The sequence below is a fragment of the Diabrotica undecimpunctata genome, chromosome 8, assembly GCF_040954645.1.
Source record: "Diabrotica undecimpunctata isolate CICGRU chromosome 8, icDiaUnde3, whole genome shotgun sequence".
NCBI classification, from domain to species: Eukaryota; Metazoa; Arthropoda; class Insecta; order Coleoptera; family Chrysomelidae; genus Diabrotica; species Diabrotica undecimpunctata.
The window spans coordinates 17922227-17939982 of record NC_092810.1 but is presented as its reverse complement, the minus strand read 5'-3'; the positions used below and the strand labels follow the sequence as shown (position 1 = coordinate 17939982).

At 31.2% G+C, this 17756-nt stretch overlaps 3 protein-coding genes across 6 annotated transcripts in view; all 3 read left to right on the top strand.

The window, feature by feature from the left end:
- The first annotated feature begins 8 nt into the window (after positions 1 to 8).
- Positions 9 to 3429, top strand: LOC140447234 (uncharacterized). The gene is made up of 3 exons (XM_072539769.1): positions 9 to 132; positions 405 to 807; positions 865 to 3429. The coding sequence occupies exons 2-3, from the start codon at positions 414 to 416 to the stop codon at positions 1602 to 1604; spliced, it is 1134 nt and encodes a 377-aa protein (XP_072395870.1). The 5' UTR covers positions 9 to 132; positions 405 to 413; the 3' UTR covers positions 1605 to 3429.
- A 143-nt stretch (positions 3430 to 3572) lies between these two features.
- LOC140447235 (cobalamin trafficking protein CblD-like) lies at positions 3573 to 9038 on the top strand. Its single transcript, XM_072539770.1, has 5 exons — positions 3573 to 3861; positions 4033 to 4190; positions 4505 to 4699; positions 7792 to 8011; positions 8919 to 9038. The coding sequence occupies exons 1-5, from the start codon at positions 3711 to 3713 to the stop codon at positions 8975 to 8977; spliced, it is 783 nt and encodes a 260-aa protein (XP_072395871.1). The 5' UTR covers positions 3573 to 3710; the 3' UTR covers positions 8978 to 9038.
- A 4322-nt stretch (positions 9039 to 13360) lies between these two features.
- The window catches only part of polybromo (protein), an 88992-nt gene continuing 84596 nt past the window's right edge, over positions 13361 to 17756 (top strand). For 3 of the 4 annotated variants that reach the window (XM_072539765.1, XM_072539763.1, XM_072539762.1), the window contains exon 1: positions 13363 to 13656. The gene's annotated coding sequence lies outside the window, so the exon portion shown is untranslated. Of the gene's footprint in view, positions 13657 to 17756 lie in introns of all 4 variants that reach the window. The other variant, XM_072539761.1, reaches the window with a different exon arrangement.

Here is a 17756-nt window from a genome sequence, read left to right as displayed (position 1 = left end):
CGGGTTTAATGTTTATTGAACTGAAAATGGGTTATTGGTAGGAAGAGGATAATATTTGGATTTTAAAATATAGCAGACTTATTACAGTTATATTTGAAATGTCTTTAATTTTCCTACACTGAAAATAACAAGGTACATTTGCTGTGATTACTGATTGATTGTTATCAACATATGATTTGTGAGGTTATGTGTCTTATATTGCTACCAAAGAATAGGTGCTACATTGGCTTGGCGGTTTTATTTAACAACAAGCGCACATAAAAAATTTTTTCTCTGTTTGGCACCGGTTTTATTGCAACCCCAAGCTTACATAAATAATTTCAATTTAAAACTTTTTCATTTAAATTGTTTTAATAATCTGTTCGTTAGAACACCATATTTAATTATCCAAGTCTTTGTTTTAGCAAGAAATTATGGATTCCTGTACTCCATCTACTTCAACATGCTCTCAAATTCTCTCAGGGGCCTGCCACCTTTGTAGCAAAACATTTAAAAATGTAAAATTACGAAATCGTCATATCAAAAGAATGCATAACATAGATGTATCCAAGAAGAAAATGAATCATATAGTTTGTCCGTTATGTGAGCAAGAAACTAACTGTGAAACTCATGAGAAGTTACGAAAACATCTCAAGGACCACCACCAGATGAGTATTGAACTAATAACTTTTGAATTTTCTAGTAAACAAGAATATGAGACATGGAAAGATATGCAGAAAATTGAGACAAGTTATACAATGAGAAGAGTGACTAAGAGAAATGATTATAAGATATTATACTATGAGTGTAACAGAAGTAATATCAACGGTAGGTGCAATACTTTGTTACTTGTAATAATTAAAGCTCATACTTGTCTATCTTTAGGATATAAGCCCAACTATAAAATTAGGACAGAGAAATCTGGTGGATCAATTAAAATTAAAGGAGTGTGCCCTTCCAGGCTGCTCTGTACACTGAGAGATCAAGGCCAAGTTTCTATCAGTTATTGGAAAACACATTCTGGACATAAAGAAGAATTAAGAACCATGCATCTCTCAAAAGCACAAGAAAAAACGATTGTAGAGAAGTTAATGTCTGGGGTGTCACCCAGCAGAATTTTAGATGATTCAAGAAAATTGGAAACACCAAAACTAGGAAGACTTGCCCTATTAACAAGTCAAGACATCACAAATTTGTCCAGAAAGTATAATATACACAAAATACGGGATCAAAGTGGTATGGTAAGAATGTATGAGGAGTGTGTGGGTACTAATTCTGTTTTAGATGATGCTGCAAATTGTTTGGGAGAAAATTCAATTATCAAATCAAGTCATGAGGAGGAAATTAATGAATTTATCACAAAGAAGCTGGAACAGAGAAATGTGATCCAGGAAAACACCATCCAACAACGTCTTCAAGACTTACAACACTTAAAAGATGTCATAGACAACTTAGTTGACTTAGATGATGAAAGTTATACACAAGCAAAATACAAAATTATAACATTTGTTGAAGAAGCAAAGTGTAAGGCGAAGGAAAAATTTCAGGAAGCCACTAAGGATATTACAAAGAAGCGAAAAATGGAAAAGCAGCAATATTTTCCTTCCAATAAAAAAAGAAACTGATTAAATATTAAATTTGAACAATTCTTGTAGCTCACATGTATTTTTTGTTTTTGTTTCTGTATTCAATTTTTATTATAGCTTTATAGGCTTATTTACAAGAAAGTTAATTTAACATTATATGTTTACTTGATTAGTGATAGTAAAATTTCATAAAATATATGTATGCAAGGCAAGTTTGACAATAGCAATTTTTATTATAAAACAGCTAATGGAAAATTTTAAAGTGAAAAGGAAAGACTACATATTTTTTATTAAACTTGAGATGGCATATGCCTACAAAAAAAATTAAAACAAAATACCTACATATTTAATAAAAAAAAGTTACTATTGAAGGTGTGGGATGCACGCATACTTTGATAACAATAATAAAAACAGTAAAATGTTTAAACTCAATTCCATCATGAGTATATACACAGCTGAATTAATAGCGATAGTGGAAGCACTAAAATATTTATCTAATATAAATAAATCATTCAAAGTTTATAATTTGTAGTGACAACAAAAGTGCTTTAAGTAAAATTAGTGCCATAAATCCTAAATCAAAAGTAAATTACGTTGAATTATATAATATAATAAATAAAATTAAAGAACTTCAGCAACAAGGCAAAACTGTTAAGTTGGCATGGATTAAAAGCCATTGTGGAATAACTAGAAATGAGATAGTAGATGAATTGGCAAAAAACGCTGTGTCACAAGGAGTATTAACTCATTATCTTTGTACGTCTAGAGATATAGAATCAGAAACGTTCAAAGAGCTTAGAAGAAATCAATAGAAAGATATATTAATCAGAATATAAATACAGGAAACCATTACAGAGCAATCAGAAACCATATTACGGATAAATCTTGGTTTGCTAAAATGGAGTTGACAAAGGATATGACAAGAACTATATGCAGAATGAGATTTAACCACTGTCTTACACCATCATATATGTTTAAAATGAAGCTAGCTGATAGTCCACAATGTACTTGTGGTCAGATGGGTAACCTACAACATAAAATTTTGGACTGTTCTCTTATTTCCAATAAGGTTAATAATTTTTTAAATTCACTGTATTCTTTGACCGATGTCCACCATCCCATTATTTCAAAGTTATTTATTAACATTAGAAAACAAAGAGTTTTTATAAAGATTATTGTATAAACATGTTTTAGATATTAAACTCAAATTGTAATTGTAAATATAGAGTAAGTATTTCTTTGTAATTTGTTAGAAAAAAAAAGAAAATAAAAAAAATATATAAGAAACAAATAAAAAAAGGAACTTGGACAGTCCCCAGTAAAGTAGCTATTGAATTAAGTAGATAGCTGCAGAAGAGTTTACTGTGGAACTCTGAGGACCTCATCACTTATTTTATATATAAATAACTAAAAGCACCTTATAGAAAAAAAAGACTATGAGCTCAATAGTAGTAATAGATTTAGGATAAGATTTTATAGGAAACAATGACTTAATGAAAAAATGAGTACAGATTGTAAGATTGGCGAATGGATTTAGTGCCCGCAGTCATTTAAACACAAACAAACAACAATACCCAAGTTACATTTTAATAAACATGAAATCTGCCGAATTTTAAATTAATATACATCTACCGATCAATCACAGCAAATGTACCTTGTTATTTTTAGTTTAGGAAAATTAAAGACATTTCAAATATAACTGTAATAAGTCTGCTTTATCCTAAAATACGAATATTATCCTCTTCCTACCAATAACCCATTTTCAGTTCAATAAACATTAAATCCGCCAAATTTTAAATTAAGACACGCCCACCCACCAATCACAGCAAATGTACCTCGCTAGGTTTACTGTATCTAGAACAGTCAGTCCTCCATTGAATGTTTTCTTCTTTTAGGAGACTAGCCCACTGTAACAAATTTACTCAGTACCACCAACATTACAAATAAAACTTTACTGAGTCTTTTTTTTTAAGTGAGCAAATCAAATGACCCAATTAAATTTATATAAGAACACAATTGGTTAACAAGATAAAATTTGAAATAGATAGCAACTGATGAATAAGTTACTTTAATTTAATGTCAATGTCAAAGATGACGCAAATTCTAAATTATTTACTAAATGTCAATGTTTTGTAAAATTTAAAGATGTCATGTAGATATTTTTCATTATTACACAAGACAGTTAAAAATAATAATTGTGTAGCTATTCTGTTAAGAAATTATTCAAGAAAAGTTGGAAGTGGAAACAACAGTGAAAGTCCATACAAATATGTTAAATCAAAACAACCCATAGAAGGTACAAAATATTTCATTTAAAATCTAAATCTGAACCAAAAATAAAACCTTTGTATATATCTACCAAAGATCCTACAAGTGTTTGATTTTGTTGACATTGGATCATAAAACTGCAAATATTATTGTTTGCATGCTGTATTGAAATATGGTTCTGATTATAAATTCTTTTTAGATTCTTGTAATTTGGTTTGGCGTGACCCCAGTTTTGAATTATTGGCTGCCAATGAGTTTCCGTTGTTTTTGAGAGGTAATATTGGAATTGCTTGGTATGATACTCAAACAACTGTTAGATCTCAACATGAGTTGATAATGGAACAAATAGATGACAGTGTAAGTAACAATACATCCTAGCATTGCAGTACAAGTGCAGTTGTACTGGCATTATAATATATTAAGTCTTATTGTCCACATATGAGGCATAAATCGATATATTTAATCTGTTTTAATGCCGATTTTTAACATCGATTATAAAACAAGTAAATCTAGAATACAGTTGATTCGCCAACTTAATGGTAACATTTTATGTGAATGAGAAGAGTAAGTGTAAAGGGTGTATTACATTATCCAACAGTAAAATACCTTAATTTAATAATAAATATCTAAATGTGAAGATAATGAAGATAACTAAATTTGTACTTTTCCAGTCTTGTGAACAAGGAGATATGGTGGTCAGAGTTCAGTCATGTCCAACTTTACTTCGACAAATAGCAAAAGATTTATTCCCTTATAGAACTTTACAAGATAGTGGAGAATTGTCTGTGATTACAGTTGCTTTGAAGCCAAATATTAAGGATTTAAGAAAAAATAAAGAATTGGAAACTGAAAGATTAGCTCAGACAGTAAGTGTTAATAAATAGCGTTTAAGATTATTTTTTTAGTGTAAAATAACCATCAATATTTTATTTTCCAAGGGTGGACCCAATTGTTACTTAAAATATTAGTTTGGAAAGAAATAAGATTGTTTTTCAAGTTAATTTTTGTCTTTTTCTCTTGGTTCTTCCATTTATCTATATATAATCTACTTTTATACTTTAGATTGTTTTTGCATTGATCAGCACCAAACTCTTTAAAAAGATTATCACATAACTGCCATGTATTGTTTGAGAGATGCTCATAATTTGGTGGTAAGGAGGTAATTGCGAATTGCATTGTGTTGTTAAAATTTCATGTATTTCTAAGGTTTTAAATATTGGTTTATATTGTTTTATAATTATTATTAATTAATATTAAGTCAGGCAACCAATGTATTTTATATTAGATAAAATGAGGCCATGAGAACCAGAGTGATACAACTGATAAGAACATTAGAGATCAGTATGTTGACTAACATGATTAAATTTGGTTTAAATCTTTTAAAATAAGTAATGTCTCATATATTTTTTACTGGTTACATTAAACCTAGGTACCCTAGAAGCTAATTCATTTGCAAATAGGCCACTTCGACTTTGAGGATTCAAATAAAATAACACAGTCCAATTATTATATTACAATAATCAGTTAACTACTAATATTACTTAACTAACATAATTATTAAAAATAGTGTATTGTTTACTTTTAGCTTAAAAAACAGTTGTCTATATAAAAAAAATGAAATTAGGACAACTTCACCATCCATGTCATCTACATAGATGGTGATGGCCTACATCCAAATCATTTCGCATGATGAATTGGAGGAATATATTGAAGAAGCTCCACCAAATCTTTTTTCTTGCCAACATTTATTTATTTTCCCTCTGGATATAAAAGATCAAAGATAATAGTTTTTATATCTATAGAAATTCTTTTTTTTATTTGTTTCACTGTAAAACAAGACATCAACATTATTACTGTACTTAAAACAAAAACTGAATGGAAGTAGCTTACAATATGAAAGCTATTGAACACTCAACCACTTAACTTTTGACTTGGCACTAGTGAATTTTTGATTAGTAATATTGTTTTCCAAATTATTTGTTGAATAAAAGTATTCTTTGTTCATTCTTATAATCTTGAAAGGATTTCTTTTTCATGCTGCTTTTATAACATCAATCCAATTGTCAAGTAACATTTTTACCAAAAAGAAGAGATATGATGATTGTTCTCCATTACATAAAATCTATCAAAAATATGCTTCTACTGTGCAGTCTCGATTTTGTCATGGCATTCTGCTACAATTACAGGGAATCTGTATTTAAACTTTTAGGTGGTATTAACGTAGCTTTAGAATTAATATATTCCTATCCTTTAGCTCGCTTTTCTTTTCTTGTATTCTTTTTCCACTTATTTTCCTGTCATATGCACTTTCTTGATTTTCTTTAAGTTTATAAGTTTTTAGCGTTATTTTGTAGGTTCATATTTGGAGATATGTATTCTAGATCCAAAATATTAAATAGCTCTGTAGATGTCAGTGATGGCGATCTTGAGGGTACATACTCTGAACCAGTTATGAAATCCTGATATGGATCATCTTTATCTTCACCAAACATTTCTGGAAATAGAAATAATACATATAACATACATCACACAAAAAACTTAAAATTATATTGTTATAATTACTTTGCTTTATTTCTTAAAAATTATACGTTTTGGTCAATCTTCAGGTTCTTAGTCAATTTAATTTTGTATTAAGGTGATTGTTTGATTGAATGAGCATGATTTAAATAAATCACAAACAAAATACTTGTTCACGCCACTATCTATTTTAAGTTTATTTCATGCATTTTTTCCGATGCGGCAGCGCAGCATTCTATGCAGATATAACATGTCATATGCGAAGATACCAGTAGAGTCACTAGAAGCATCTCAAGACGACAGCACACAAAATACGAGAAACGAGATCGGTGGTCCAGCATAGTGAGCGGTCATATATTCATGTATTGTGTTAATTCAAATTACGTCTTTTTTCCACATGGAGCTTGACTATTTACCAGCGGCACATTCGAAGTGCAAATCAAGTTACATTCATGATCCAATACTGGTTTTAATTAACGTGAAGTTAGGCCTAAGTGTCAAATTTTTGACATTATGGTATGGCAGTGGCCTTACTCGCATAGGCCACTATAGCGCTACTTATGTTCTGTTTTAACTAATTTTAGATCACTGTGGCAATATCTGTTTCAACATTTACTTGGCTCGTTGAATAAAATTGATATTGGAAAAATGTGCAGTTAGGTCACTGTGGTTCTAATGACCTCAAATGTACTTAATATATTTTATATTGTATAAATCAAGTTTTAACATACTAGGATCAAAGTCAATTCTTTTAGATTTTAACTGTCTCTTACAATTTTTGCAATTATCATTACATGTTTATTCCAATTTCTTCTTTCTTCTCTTTAGTAACAGAAGGAAAATAAAATTAATAAGATTTGCTTGTGTTTCTGAAGGCAAGAGACCACAGGAAAGTACAATAAAAGAAGAATTACTGCTATTATTATGAATTACAAAGCTATCGGATCTAAACAAAAATTTAAAAATAACTTTGATCTTTTCAAAAACTGGAAATCAGTAGAATATTGCGACATACAACTCAATCAACATACTCAGCTAAGCACCCTAATATTTTCAGATGATAAAAAATGTACAAGAAACAGAAGACAAACTAAAATTAGCAATACACTGGTTACATCAAATGTGTATGCAATACAACATGCAGTTTAAGATAATAGTTCATTTCAATAGAGCAAGTAACACATTTGTTTATAAAAGATTACTTCCAAAAAAAAGTTATGAATAAGATATAGATAGATATAGACAATAAAATGACAATGGATCAGCAGTGAGGGGGCATGAAAACCTGAAGCGGATAATTTCGTTTGCGTAACAGCACATTCAAATCGAGTCAATAGGTGTTTCACATAAAAAGAGATATTTTCTGACACAAGCAACTTAATCTTACACCGAAAATAACGTCAACAAAACTATTACATTACTAACGCTATTTCTTTTTTAGTTTTTGATTGCTGCCAAAAGTATTTGTGATAAATTAAGAAATGTTGGTTACTGGGCAGATTTTATAAACCCCTTTTCTGGACGTCCTTATTTTGCTCCTTCGGCGTTAAGGGAACTTTACCAAAACGATGAGAAATTCAGATGTTTAGATTTTCAAATAGTCGAAATTAAAGATTGTAAAGTGATATCAAACGAAGAAAATGCTAAAAAACATTTTATAGGTAAGTATTTTCTATATGTGTGGCTAATATTTTTATAACTTTAGTTGCATTTCTATACTTTTCTTTTTTTTTCTTTCTTACAGTCTTTCTCCAAAATTTCCAATCACTCACTGTTTCTCCAAAGGTTCTGACTTACAGATTTTTCATGTCCCTTTCCACCCTTTCCACTTCATTCTCCCTTCTTTTCTTTTGTTCTTCTGTCATATCAATAAGTATATCGATGGAAGGAAACCGTATATATGTCTAAACCGTGTAAACCTGACTATTGGTTGTCTTCAGTATGGTGCAGCCAAGTTAGAAAATGAGCATGTTAACTTGGGAATGAATCAGTGTAGGAGCAATGCGACTAATTTGTGGCATTAGAGTTAGAAGACCCTGATGGTTACCAGGGCAACCATTAACAATAACCACTGAGGAAGCTACAGCTACCTGAGGAAAGGAATTCCAAACGTTTAAAACAAATAGAAATGGTTAATGCGAGTGAATAATAAAAGTAAAATGTAATGGCATGTCTCGTAAAACAGGAAAACAAAAAAAAATAGTATATCGATGGAAGGCAACCATATATATGTATTTCTGACTATTGGTCATCTTCAGTACAGTGCATCCAAGTTAGAAAAGGAGCATGTTAACTTGGGAAAGGATCACTAATTTGTGATTAGCCAACAGAGAAAAGTAAGGTTATGTTTTCAATGCTTGGTCAGTTGTAAATGTGTGGACAGTGTTACCAACTGTGAATATTGAACAATGTCACAATCATTCCATTAGTTCACACAATACTGTATCTATTTATTGAGCTGTTTCAAAGGCACTCAGCTAGGAAATACATTTTATACACTTCAAAAGTTTTCTTTTCCATTCTATGATTTATCTATTTATATTATTAATTTTGTTTTGTTTGTTTCAGGTAGTCTATTCACAAATGCACCTTCAAATAAACATAGCCTCAACTCCATTTTTGTATGAAATGCGTTTTTATTTCTTTGATGTTGATTGTTTGAATTCAATAAATTATTTTTCTTGTTTTCTTCCTTGTACATATAAAATAGTTTTGTTATGTAAATACGTGCGTACTTATAACGAGCTATCAAAAAAAATCGTACCTAATTAAAACAGGCCTTAGAATAAGCCTTCCTTCTTTTGAATCGTTAGTCACTCCCACACAATAAATTCAAAATAAATAATACATAACCTAACTTGTATACGCTTGAATATCTGATTTCTTTAAGACACAATTTGAAAAAATAAATTGGTACCAAGCACACTTCGGCTATAAATTTATTCGCTGATTTATATGCTACCGGAATAACTTTTAGGTGGGATTTGCTTGTTACCACCGGGGATTCACATGATATGTGAATGAACCAGAACATAATAGTTTTCGTATTTTAACTCTTTCAGACCTGAATTTTAATTTGGCTACAAAAAAAATTATTTTGCAATAGATTGTAGAGGAGGGTCATATTAAAAGCCAAAATTGATATATATATATATATATATATATATATATATATATATATATATATATATATATATATAAACACCTGTTTAAAATACTCACCAAAGTCATAACTACTCGACTAACAAGGAAATTAGACGAATACCAACCATATGAACAGGCAGGTTTTAGAAAAGCCTATTCAACTTCCGATCACCTGTTAACCACAAAAATATTAATAGAAAAATGTATCGAATACAAGTTTCCAGTTTTCCTAGCATTTGTAGACTACGAAAAAGCTTTCGATACCATAGAACACACGGCCGTAATATACGCAACGCAAAATTGTAGAATAGACAGCAGATATATTAACTTAATAAAAGAAACTATGAATCAAGCTACAGCTACATACTACGTAAATGAAAATGAACACACGAACCCTGTACCATCAAACAGGGAGATACTTTATCACCCAAACTGTTCACCTTAGTTTTGGAGGACGTTTTTAAAAACCTAAATTTCAAATATAAGGGAATAAACATCAATGGCCGCTACCTCAGTAATCTACGATTTGCAGATGACATAATCTTGATAGCTACTGACCTACAAGAAATGCAAACCATGCTTTTAGAACTACATACCGAATCTTTTAAAATAGGACTGAAAATGAATTTAAACAAAACAAAAGTCATGCACTCCGAAGACACCGTGACAATAATAAACGATAAAGTTATAGAAAAAGTTGAAGAATATATATACTTAGGACAAAAAATAATACTAAATAGGGAAATTCAAACTGAACAAATAAAAAGAAGAAGAAAGTTAGCTTGGGCAGCATTCGGTAAACTGAACTATATACTCAGAAATCAACAAATTCAATTACATCTTAGATCTAAAGTTTTTGATGCATGCATTATTCCGATATTAACTTATGCGGCACAAACATGGACAATCACAAAAAAGAATATGAATATACTTAGAGTCACTCAACACGCGATGGAAAGAGCAATGCTAGGTATATCACTTAAGGACAAGAAAACAAACACATGGATAAGACAGAAAACCAAAGTCACCGATGTGGTGCAAAAATCATTAAAGTTGAAATGGGAATACGCTGGACATGTAGCTAGGAGCGATCTAAACAAATGGCACAGATCAATTTTAACCTGGAGACCATACCAACACAAAAGACCCAGAGGCAGACCTCCTATGAGATGGACAGATGATCTGAAAAGGACTGCCGGGAAAAATTGGCTACAAGTAGCGTACAATAAAAAACAATGGAAAGGAAGACTTGAAGAGGCTTATGTTCAGATGTGGACGTGAATGGCTAGACGAAGAAGATATATATATATATATATATATATATATATATATATATATATATATATATATATATATATATATATATATTATACATGTCTATATGACATTCCTAGAAATTCCCGATACAACGTGGAGTACGCCAGGGGGACACCATATCACCGAAACTGTTCACTACGCTTTTGGAATATATATGTAAGGACAAAACTGACCGACAAGGGCATAAACATAAACGGAGAAAAGCTTAGCCATCTAAGGTTTGCAGATGATATTGTACTAATAGCTGATAGGATAGATGAGGCCAAAGAACTTTCAAATCAGCTCTACCTTTCCTCGCTAGAAGGGGGATTGAAAATACAAATCTAAAACCCAGATGATGACAAATCTTGTAGTCAGCGAAGATATATGCGTAGGAACAAGATCCATAGACCAGGTAATGGCCTATAAATACCTAGGTCATGAGATTCGCATAGGAAAAGATAACCAAACCGTTGAGCTTCTCCGTCGTATAAGACTGACTTGGGCAGCCTTCGGCAAGCTGAACCATACTTTCAAATCGTCTGATATACCAATATGCCTTAAAAGAAAAACGTTTAATCAGTGTGTTTTGCCAGTGTTAACTTACGGTGCGGAAACGTTGACCATGACAAGGAGAACAGTTCAAAAGATCCGTGTGTGTCAAAGGGTGATGGAGCGTGCTATGTTGGGCGTTTCACTACGAGACAAGATCCCAAATCGCCAGCTACGACAAAGAACAGGAGTGGCTGATGCAGTAGAGAGAGTAGCAACACTGAAATGGAACTGGGCAGGTCACGTGGCTCGAATGACAGATAATAGATGGACAAAGCGGATACTGGAATGGAGACCAAGAGATGATGTCTACCGAAGCAGAGGTCGTCCACCAACACGTTGGACTGACGATCTAAAAAATTGTCATAGGAATTGGATGCAAGAGGCACAAGATCGAAATAGATGGAAAATTATGAGGGAGATATATGTCCAGCAGGGGATAAGCGAAGATTGAATGATGATGATGATGACTGATCCTTCTGCATTAACCACTTCTTCATTATACCCTCTGTTTTGTTTACTGAAATCTTTATCTGGTGTAAACGGTGGTCTCTTAAATCTTTCTAGTCGCACAGTACCTATTGAATATAGGTGTCTCACTGTTAATTTTTCAAAAAGTAAATAACTTGAAAAATAATTATCAAAATAGACAAAAACATTTTCGGCTACATCTTTAGTAAGGTGCAACACTACGGAAGGACACAAAGCAAATTTGTTGGTATTTCAGTCGTTGAGCCTTGATAAATTAGGAAATCGTAAAGCATTCCATTGGCTCCGCACATATCAAAAATTTTAATACCTCATGGGCATGGCTTATTCTTCACGTATTGTTTGAAATTTTTCCAGTAAATGGTACTATCTGTTCATCAAGACTGAAATATTTATCTTTTTCCAGATTAAGACATCTGTTGCGGAATGCATCAAAAACGGTCTAACTTTAAATCATTTATCATTTGAATTGACTGGTTTTTCTAAATTGTTTACTATATGGATATTTTTTGGTAATAATAAGTTTTGGTTTTTAGACAACCTTTTAAAATGTGGAAAATTAAAGTCAGTACTATTATACTTACTAACAAGAGTTGTTAGATACCTATATATTATATCACCTTAATGTCACTTGTTAAATTGTTTCAAGCTCACTCGTTAGCATTTTTCAATCCAAGTTATTTTAAAAATTGAACAATTATTACTTTATAATTCTTTATTTGTTTGGTATATTAATTCTATTATTCCTTCGTTATTAACATATCCATTATTTCGTTTTGATCACGTAGGTATATAATATGTACATTATAATCAATTTTCTTAAGAATTTTTATAATAAAATCTCTAATTATCAAATTCGTAGTCTAATGGATATATTCAGCTCTATCTCAGTGCCATCTAGTTTCAGATATCTAAAGATAACAATGGAAAAATGTTATTCCTTGTTGCAGATTTCACTTTAGAACTATTTTAAAAACAAAAGCATATTCCGTGAACGAGTTTATTTTATTATTGATACCATTTATACATCTAGAAAAAATTATACCAAATAAGTTGTTTATTATACGTCATTACAGACTTAAATCACCAAGTGCATAAACTTTTGTACTTGGTACAAACGCTACGTACCTTTTTACTTTACGCTTGTAGCTTCAAAAATAGGCAGGGAGGGAAGTTCAAACATAGTTCATATTTCCCAACTTGACAAGGTCAATTATATGTATATGCAACATGTATGATGAAATATCGCTTTTAATGTTGCATAAACTAACCGGCTAATAGCTTTCTCTTTTTTAATTTGAAAATCGGGTAAAATTTCCCATTACTTCAAAATTATCAACTCATTATAAATAATATAAAATCAATTCAGAAATATCTTAAATATGGTTATATGATGTTATTATGTGTAAATAAATTAATAACAAAATGTATTTATGAAATAAAAGTGTCAACTACATTCATTACAATATTTATTTATTCAATGAAATTTTGAACCAAACGCAACGTTTCAAAATGGCGTTGTCTATTTCAACCAGATTGTCTCCATCTTCGTTTCATGAATTATTTTACGCGTGCTCTCGCTCTATCTAAACATCGTTAGCCGCCATTGTATAAATATCGAATTGAGTGATGAGTCGCTTGTCGCGCCTAATTTTATATAATTTGTGTTTTTGTCATTTTTAGTATTCCAGCATGTTAATTAAATGGTTTGATGCTTTTATCGATACCTAATATTTAGAAAAACGATCTGAGCGTAAATACATTGCAGATTTCGTACCAATGTTGGAAAGGTAACCTCTTTGAATAGGGCAGCAAAAAAACGAAGGTATGCCTTTTGTTATTCTGTTTTCGTTTGTTAGTCTTGTGTTTGTGTTGAAGTATGCATTCCTTTACTTGCTGGACTGCATATTTTCCTTCAAACATGTTATAAAAGCTAAAAATGCTGAACCAAACATAGTGTACTACCATAACATTAGACTTATTTATATTTGAGTGAAACAATATTTGTATGTGAAGTGTCGTTAATGCGGTATGCGTTACAAAGAACAGTACCAAAAATACAAAAATGTAACTAAAATGTAAATAAAATTTAGTAAGAAAGAACTTTGACACATATCAAAATTTACCAATTTCCAATTCACAAGTAACTTGATGTGTTGTTGACATAGCATTGTTATAATTCTGATATAAATATTTTGTATGGAGTTTTCTCATTTTGTGTAAATGAGATACTTGGTCTGTTTTTATTCCAATATTTTAAATATTTTTCAATTGTCGAATACTATTCTACAACCAATCCTATTTATTTTTCAAACAACCCAAATCTGTCCAGATACATCAAATAATTATTTAAAAAAATTTGTGTAGGCTCTTTTATTTTGAGATTGTTTTTTAATTTTTATGTTACAGTGTTTCTGAAACAGAATGAAATAAGACAAGGAATAGTAGATTAAAATCATGCCTTTGCTATCTCTTTTATTTGTATATAATGCATAATATCTAGCATAACCTCACCAAAAACTTCACTATCTTACCACATTACTTACATTATCATTTTAATAGGCAATTTAATAATTAATTGTATAGGTACCTATAGACATTTGTTATGACATAAGTAACAGGGAATTGTTCACCCTTCATACCTTATTCTTAAATTCATCTTTTGCTTTATTATTCTGACTCACTATGATGATCAGATTGTATATAAAAGAAGTTTCAACTATACATTCAAATTTGAAATATTTGATGTTATCCAATCTTGCTACTTGTGAAACTATTACATCAAACTATAACCAATTTTAAAAGATGTTAAACCCTATTCATTCTACAAATGCCCAATCGTCAACATAACCACGTGTAAGCCAAACAGGGTCGTACTGATGTACGACCTATGTATCATATGATTTTTAAAAATATTTAATTTTGATACTGTTAGTGTAAGAATTTCTTGAAATTTAATCATTATATCACAATTAAACTAAACTCTAAAAAATAACACGACCAGTAAATAACTTAACAATAACTATAACATAAATATAACACAATATAATTAACTTAAAAATCAACACGATACAATTTGAATTTAAAATGATGGCAAATTAGGATCTGTAACATGAGAATATGTCTCGCTTACGGTAATAAATTAATTTTTATAGCCTCTTGACGAATGAGACGGCGAATATCAACACGTGCTCATGTTTACTGATGGGAATTTGGTAAAAGAATATACTATACTTATAATTATTCATTTATGAATTATCTATTTATTAATTTAGTTTCAACGGGCTGCTGCCCAATAAGATTAATAATGTTTACAATGTATACAATAAAACAAAAAAATATAAGTATAAATATCACAACAATAAAAGTATAAATATCACAATCTTAATCACGTAATTTAGTTTTGCACATCAAAATGATGATTACCTATTCCACAGCCACTTAAATAAACACATGCCTGAGACCAGAAATGAATTCGGCCTTCAGTGCAAAAAAATCTAGATCTGGGTGAATATTTGCCCATCTTAGTGCTCAAGATAAAAAATTATTATGCATAGTTGATTCTGTGGAGAGGAACATAAAAAGTTTGGTTTAATCGTGTTCTACATAGAGGTACATGCAGATCAACCTGCTCAAGTAGCTGAGGACACAAGACTGTAGAATTAATTATACCATAAAGCATCTTTGCATCTTTAATTAATCATCAGTCATACAATGAGAGAATACCAAGTTTCAATTTGATCATAATTTACTTGATTTAATTCAAAAGGTATACCCTGTTTATATACTACTTATTTCAAACACTTGTGTTGCACTGTCTCAATTTTTGATATGTAAATATAAGATGGAGACCACAGGCAAGAACAATACTCTAGATGGGGTCTGACTAAAGAACAATATAGTAATTTAATCCCTTCAATATTCTGAAAGTGAATCTTTTTATAAAGCCAAGCATTTGTAAAGACTTGGAAATTATTGACAAATAATGCGATTCAAATAAAAGTTTAGAGTCTAAATTAATTCCCAGATCATGATTTCTGGTAACCCAGTCAACAAGAATGTTCTGTATATTATAATTATATTCCATTGGGTCTCTCGATTATCCAAAAGAAACAGCATGACACTTAGATGCATTCAGGGTGCATACACACACCACTCACTCAACTGATCGAAATCTTGTTGAAGATTAACACAATCTTCTGTATAACTGTGTAGGACTTTAGATCGCCCGTAAAAAGAAGAGGTGAACTGTGCTGGAAGCAGTGGGGTATATCATTGATGAATATGTTAAATACAGGGGTCTCAAATGAGAACTCTGGGTACTCCTGAATAAACCTTAATCTCACTGGAAACAAAATCCCTGATATGCACTGTTCAGATTTGCATCTGAATTCGGAAAATCAAGTATATTCTCAGCCATCTAAGAAGTGGCCCATTAACACCCATTTTTTTAAGTTTAACTATTAAAATATTATTGTTGACCCGAACAAAGGCCTTGGAGAAATCAGTGTATAGTACATGTGCCCTACAGCCCCTATCCATGGCCTTCCTCAGGAAGCCACAAACACTAATATATTACATTCAGTTAATCTGCTATTCCGAAATCCAAATTGTTGGTCTACTAGCTGTTTTTTAAGTGAAGCTTTAAGATAGTCACATACAAAACATTCAAATATCTTTGGTATTACACTAATTATACTAATGGGCCTGTAATTATTCACCAATGAATTATCTACCACTTTAAAAATAGGTGTTAAAAAACTATTTTTCCAGCATTCTGGAAATTTACCCTTATTTAAGGACAGATTAAAAATGTGAAAAAGAGGTCTGGATAATATAAAACAACAATTCTTGAGAAAGCTGGGGGGCAATCCATCAGGACCAGGAACCTTATTCACATCCAGTTCTGATAATTTTAAATAAATATCAGATATAGTTATGTTGAAACCAGTCAAGTTAGTAGGACCAAGTGAAGGTGAATCACTGGGTATGTCACATATTTGAGTGGAATAGACTGTAGAAAAATATTCTGCAAAAAGATTTACAATATTTGGTCCGTGACTGGATTCAACACCACCATAACTCAACACAGCGGGCAAGGAAGGCTTTCCCTCTGTGAATTCACAAACAACCAAAATCCCTTCAAATTATTTCCTAGTGATAATTCTGTTAAATAAATATGATTTCTCTGGCCTCCAGCTTTTAACAATTTACAGGTGGCCCTCAGCTGAGAAAAGGTGCGATAATAAAAAAGAGATTTAGATAGATATTTTTTGTGAGCCTCTGGTTCTCAACTATCAGGTCCTTCAACTCTGGTGAGAACCAAGAAGGGAATCTACATTTTGAATATGTTCTTAGGGGGATAAATAATTCTATAGCTAAGTAAACTATATCATAAAAAATACTCACAATTTGATTCAGTGGTTTTCCTAAAAATAAATTATCCCAACAGAACTGTGATAAAAAATCAGTTATTTTCACATAGTTAGCTGACTTAAAGTCCCTATAGAAACCATCACTAACCAAACCACTATTATTGGGGCACCTTTTGGTCATCTTTATCTCAAATTTCAGTGGTGGGTGGTGCATACCCTCCCTCAAAAGAGTTTCATCTGCCTTGGACACTACAGTAGCATCATCAACCAACACCAAATCGAGAATATTACCAGTAGAATTCACAATAGTGTTGGACTGAAACAAATTGTGGTATGCACACATACCAGACACAACCTGCAGGGCTTCAACTTCAGATGCTGACAGCTGGTACAGGAATTGTTGTAGAGCACATGTCATTTGAAAACCATTCACAGTTTGGTAAATTGAAGTCAGCAGCCAGATTATAGTGTGCAGATGGATAAACTTCAGCTATTTATTCTAAAGTTTCACAAAATATGGAATATTTCTCAAATGTAGACTTTGGTGGAA